Source organism: Varroa jacobsoni, unplaced genomic scaffold (genome assembly GCF_002532875.2).
Source record: "Varroa jacobsoni isolate VJ856 unplaced genomic scaffold, vjacob_1.0 scaffold_727, whole genome shotgun sequence".
Taxonomy (NCBI): Eukaryota; Metazoa; Arthropoda; class Arachnida; order Mesostigmata; family Varroidae; genus Varroa; species Varroa jacobsoni.
This window is the reverse complement of record NW_019213629.1, coordinates 30,506-35,995: the sequence shown is the minus strand read 5'-3', so window position 1 is coordinate 35,995 and position 5,490 is coordinate 30,506. Positions and strand designations below refer to the sequence as shown.

At 39.2% G+C, this 5,490-nt stretch overlaps 1 protein-coding gene across 4 annotated transcripts; it reads right to left on the bottom strand.

Annotated features, from left to right (window-relative positions):
* Positions 1-643: 643 nt before the first annotated feature.
* On the bottom strand, positions 644-5,454 carry PQBP1 (poly-glutamine tract binding protein 1). Of its 4 annotated transcripts, none has more exons than XM_022837769.1 (7): positions 5,415-5,454; positions 4,450-4,643; positions 3,615-3,798; positions 3,033-3,169; positions 2,169-2,250; positions 1,918-2,038; positions 644-1,467 (listed from the first exon to the last, which is right to left on the bottom strand). In XM_022837769.1, exons 2-7 carry the CDS (start codon positions 4,621-4,623, stop codon positions 1,212-1,214), a joined length of 954 nt encoding a protein of 317 aa, XP_022693504.1. In that variant the 5' UTR covers positions 4,624-4,643; positions 5,415-5,454; the 3' UTR covers positions 644-1,211. The 4 variants fall into 4 exon arrangements, with proteins under 4 accessions (XP_022693504.1, XP_022693505.1, XP_022693506.1 ...); XM_022837770.2 differs by lacking the exon at positions 5,415-5,454 and adding an exon at positions 5,296-5,368; XM_022837771.2 differs by lacking the exon at positions 5,415-5,454 and adding an exon at positions 5,035-5,102.
* Between the last annotated feature and the right edge of the window lie 36 nt (positions 5,455-5,490).

The window sequence follows — 5,490 nt, the reverse complement described above, 5'->3', positions numbered from 1 at the left end:
GAAGCGATCTTTATAATTTCGAATATATCACGAATAAAGAACGTAGTAATACTTACGCATGTCAAACATCACTTTGTGATATTTTTATATCAGGAACAAACGTAACTTGAAAAAATACGGCTGTCTTTGCTGAGGATCGAACCCGAGACCTTATGGTAGCTAGACCTGCCGGTTTATTGCTACTTACTAGAAATCCACAATGAAAGTTGCATATTAGAAGTGCCAGTGAAAACAGTATTTCACGGGTATCTAGTGCTATGGATAAAGCCGAAGCAAGTTTGCAGTCAGAAAAAAGTTAGGCTTTTAACTTATTTTTTGCGTTCTCTCTAAAGGGTAGCCACCAATTCGTGAGACATGTGATAGCTCCGCTTGAGTTCAACCCTCTAATAGAAATATACTTGCTCCCCTTATTTAATATGGTAGTTTTAGCATATCAGTAGACATAGTTACAGAGACATATGCGGAAAGCTATTAATTGAATTATGCCTGTAGAATGCCTGCGACAGAAACCGAAAGCACGCATCTTTGCGCTTCCCGAACTATCGATATGTAATTTGCATTAACAAGGCGATGTTGCAGGTTGGCTTCTCTCATAACGGTTTCCAGGTTTATCACAAAAGCTGGGAACACAAACAATAAGGAATTCATTGCGTACCATTTCTGTTTATTTACTGATGCTAAAATACAGCATCATTATCACTGCACAATTTATTCAGTTCCAGCAATTTAGAATTGCGTTTTACTGCTTGTTATGTTTGTTCCTTTTGATCAAGGTATACACATAGCTGTAAGGATCGTTGTGGTAGTCTAACCATATCCCACCCAAATTTGCCACCGAAATGAGCTAGAAAAATCTACATGTTCTCCTAACAACGTCGATCACTTAATTAACAAAACTACATATCCATACTACTGAAACGTGATCTATTTCCATCAACTGTAGAAATGGCAATGCTTTTCATCTAGATTACACTGGTTACACAAACATAAACAGGCAAAATCGCTGTCTTTTTGACACATTACGAAATATATCCATCGACACATGTACTACACTTGTTTCAAAAATGTGATTTCACATCGTCATCATCATCGCAAACATATCAGGTCTGTTCATTTTGCTATTTACTTCAGGCATGAGCTCAAAAATGTTCGTACAGTATACTAATCTTCCTAATACAAGTTCATGCGCAGCTTTCGGGTTTTTCGTAAAATCAGTCCTTGGTTTTGTTCATTCGGAGCACATCTCCTGGAGATGGGTACGGCCGTTGTTGAAACAGAGGTCCTGATGCAGTATGATCAGCTGCTCTATCGCCTCCGCTTTCCCTTTCCAACCCAGCTGACCATCCTCCCCTAGGACAAGCATCCGAATATGACGAAGGATCCATTGGATCCAGGGCTCCGGAGTCGCCTCCGCCACCGCGTTTTCGTTTACGGTCACCGCCAACGCCAATTGGTGGACCGTTGCCCCTAATGACAAACGAACAAAGCGAATGCCATCCGTATAACTTTTATATTGTGTTTATTCGTATGAACTAGGCACAACGTGGTCAACCAATGATTGTCTGTTATCTATAAACACGCAAGTCTCAAATGGATTATGAACATTTAATAGCCATGATAGCTTGTCAAACGGCAATAGGTTGTTCGAGATTATTCATTTACCTAAGGTTTTTATAGACCAGAAACACGCGTAGCTCTTGTGAGCTACGCGTGTTAAGCCTTAATTATGCAAATACAAGCAACAGGCTATTACGTAACCGTTACCTCAAGTGATAGACTTTGCTACAGATACCCCTAAATAAAGTCGATGTTCAGCCACGATTACGCTCACTGAAAATATAAAACAATTTACCACGAATAAGCAAATCTATTCTTTGCGAATTGGAAGCATCTATCGACCACGCTGAAAGCACTTACCTTCGTACTGATCCTCCAACTGAAGTTTTCTGTTTTCGAAATACGGGGACATCATCATCGGCCTCCGCTTCGTCGTCTTCCTCAACTTCTGATCCTGAATCAGCTGATTCTTCGTCATCATCTACAGGAAAAAACATAATGTCGGTATAACGCGAAATTATTTCCAAAGTATACGGCACTTATGCTAATCTTTAATTAAAACAAGTGCTAACATCAAAAATTCTTAAAATGGCAGTATTTAAAGTGCTTACCTCCGGCACTTAAGACTTCTCGGAACTTTTGTGCTGGTATCGTAATTTGGGCACGAGGATGACCGGGGCTCAACCAAGAAACCTATTGCAAAGCCGAACGTAGAATTGATGAATGAGATGAAAATGCTTTGGTATGTGAAACAATTGTGAGGCAATATTTCACAAAGAATTAATTGAGGCCTTAGAAAAAAAAGCATAAACGGTATGTTTTACAGAACGTATACTATAGCAAATAGATTAATTCAGTTCTTATTTTTCTCATTCTACATTCTTCTTCTAATTCTTGGTCGCTATATATCAAATTACCCCAGATCTGAGCCATGAGGTATTACTGCTGGGACATCCAGGAAGGGTCCCATGGTATAACTGGTCCCCCGCCGAAACCTGCGAAGAGCACGCTCACATTGTGGACTGTCAGCCCCGATGTGAAATTCTATATACCATACTGCTTTTTATCGCTTATTAGCTGTCGCATCTATGGAATACGGACCCACAATGTCAGTGTCCCTTATAGACGAAGAGACACGCAAAATGTGTTGTTTGTTACAATGGTTACGGAACCATTATACCAGCCATACTACCATCCAAGAGTTATGCGTGAGAGCACCCGCCACGGTTCCATCGGCGGTCATTATCCTACCAAGAGGAATAAGAAGGCAAAGAAATTTTTATACGAAAAATTCGGTTCTTGCCGTTCGGGCCTCTATGCCAATTGAAGCCACGCAAGTGCTAAGCTAACACGGCGTACATAGCGCCATCCCATTAGCTCGATCCCTGATGTGAGCTATGATTGATATATTAGATATACAAGTGGCAACTTATATCGACCAATCCCTGACTATTTATGAAACTCTACCAGCCAACCTGCTTGCCATCTCTATGCCAGTAGTAGTAACGCCCAGTCCCAGGGTCATATTCTTCGGACCATTTTGGCGGCAGTGGGTATTTACGCAGCATTCTAAGACGTTTTCGTGCCATAGCCGGACTTTCTTCAGGCACACCTAATGACCACACAAAACAAGTTGACATCTGTTACATGAGCTACCGGCAAGCACTAATTCAGGTATGCTATGTACATTTATACCTAGACCAAAAGACTTGTAGAACGCGTTTGGTTTTGGTGGAAAATTAATTAATAAAAATAACTATAACATTCGCGAAATTTAATATAACTTATCGCGTGCATATATATGTATATATCATCATCATCATCTTATTTGTCCTATAATTAATAACTTTGAATAGGATAGGTTTACCAACACTTGTAAGCTATAAATCAGTCCATCTTTCTTGGACCGAATAATAAGTTAGTAATTAGGTACGCTTGAGATAATATTGGAAGTCACTATTTTCATGAGTAATTGTCATTAACTATTAATGTCATGACATAGAGAAAAACGATGTTCACCGTGAACTCAATTGTTTATTCTCAAAAATATTACACACCATTTCCCCATCGTTTTGCACACCAGACAAGGCATCGATGATGGGCATTCCATTTATTGGGACACCCTGCTGCAGGGGCTCCTAACGGCTCATGAGGTGGTCGTCTGGCTTGCTCGAGTGCTCGTGGCAGTCGAGGTCCGATCTCGACGGCCCCGCTGGCTGTGTCATAATCTTCTGCAAATACCTGCAATCCATTGAGGACAAGAACTATACTTAATCTTAAGGAAAAAAACATGATTAAAAGAAAAATATCCTCACGACGAATTTCGATGATGGCCTAGTTTTAAAATATAAAAAATATGACCGTAAACTGAATGCATTTTGTGCATGAGCAAGTACTTTGGATATCCCCTAACACTATTATTAGCAAAGGAGGACACGTTTAAGAACAAGTATTGTTTCAGACCTTAGAAAACATTGTAAGGGTTCGCAAAACCATTGAAATCTAAAATCCTGTTAGTTGTCAAGTCTGCAAATAATAGTATGCAAAACCACATATTGGGACAAGTGCAGCTATTGGTAGTAATAAATGCAACAACAGGTGCCTTTAAAACTGGATAGTACTATACTTATGACAGACAGCTTTAACCAGCCAGCTAACTAGTTGAAAACGCTTATTACACGCAAGAACAAGACCGATATTTTAGGAGATTTTTGATGAGATCTTGATAATAGGATCTCCCTTTGATAAGAAAAAAGCAAGGTAGCATATTATTAGGCTGCAGGGCATCTTTGCCAAAACGAATACATACTACAGAACAAATACACTGCCCGGAATGTCAAATCCGTGTTTCTCATATAGTATGTACGCTTTGTTATTATCACAATTAGCAACCTCTTCTTCTTCTTCCTCAGGTGGATCATTGTGGATGTTGACACTTCTATGGACTGGAATCGCGATATCCGGCACTTCCCGTACTCCTCGATGTTCGTCCCTGTCACGATCAACTGCACTTTTCACCAATCCGCGCTGGGCGAGACGCGCAAGTAAAGCTGCTGGGAGCGGCATCTCTCAAATTAGTAAACATCCTGTTTAAAAAAAAAAACCCGAAAAAACGTTCGCTTAAGACAGTCGGTTATTCGTTACATAACATAAGTACGATCTCATAAGCCCTTCCTATCGTTTAGATGTTAATATTTTTCTATAATGACAACTATATTGGAACACCCATCTTTAGTGGACCCACACAAATAGTGTAAATCGATACGAGTGAGCAGACGGTGACAACTTATTTATTCTATTGTAGATTAAATTATGTTACATATTAAGAACTACATAAAAAATGTATTTTAATAGAACTGCACTTAAATGAAAGATTTTTATTTTTAGCAAAGCTTGCTTTCTCCTTTCAGTATTGGAACAATGAATTATAACAGTTGTAGCTGCTCTAGGTAAGTTCTGGACGAATTCCACACTCACTGCAAATATTACTAACAGAAAGGAACTATGGAATATATGAAGGAAACGTCCGTTCCTAAGGAGATTCTTTTAAGTAACTAATTAGCAATAATGACTATAATATAATTTTACTGCACTCTGCCCATCACTGTCATTATTACGGTAATTGTGTAATGAACTGAAGCACCCTAGTAAAGCCTAAACACAGTTTCACAAATATCTATTTGTAGAATCAAACAGTTCCATTTGGCTGACGAAAATAGCCTCTTTTCTCTACACAACCCTTGTTACGAATAAGTACACGGCCAACAACTATTTCTCAGAGCACTTAACTAAATATAAATGCATTGCACTACATCATAAATCTGTTTTTTTTTCGAAATTGTTTGCTACAGTATTACCACACACGCCAGCACACAGAACCGACCTAATCGGCTAATTCAGTTCGAATGTTTACATCAGCATGACCCTCTCCCA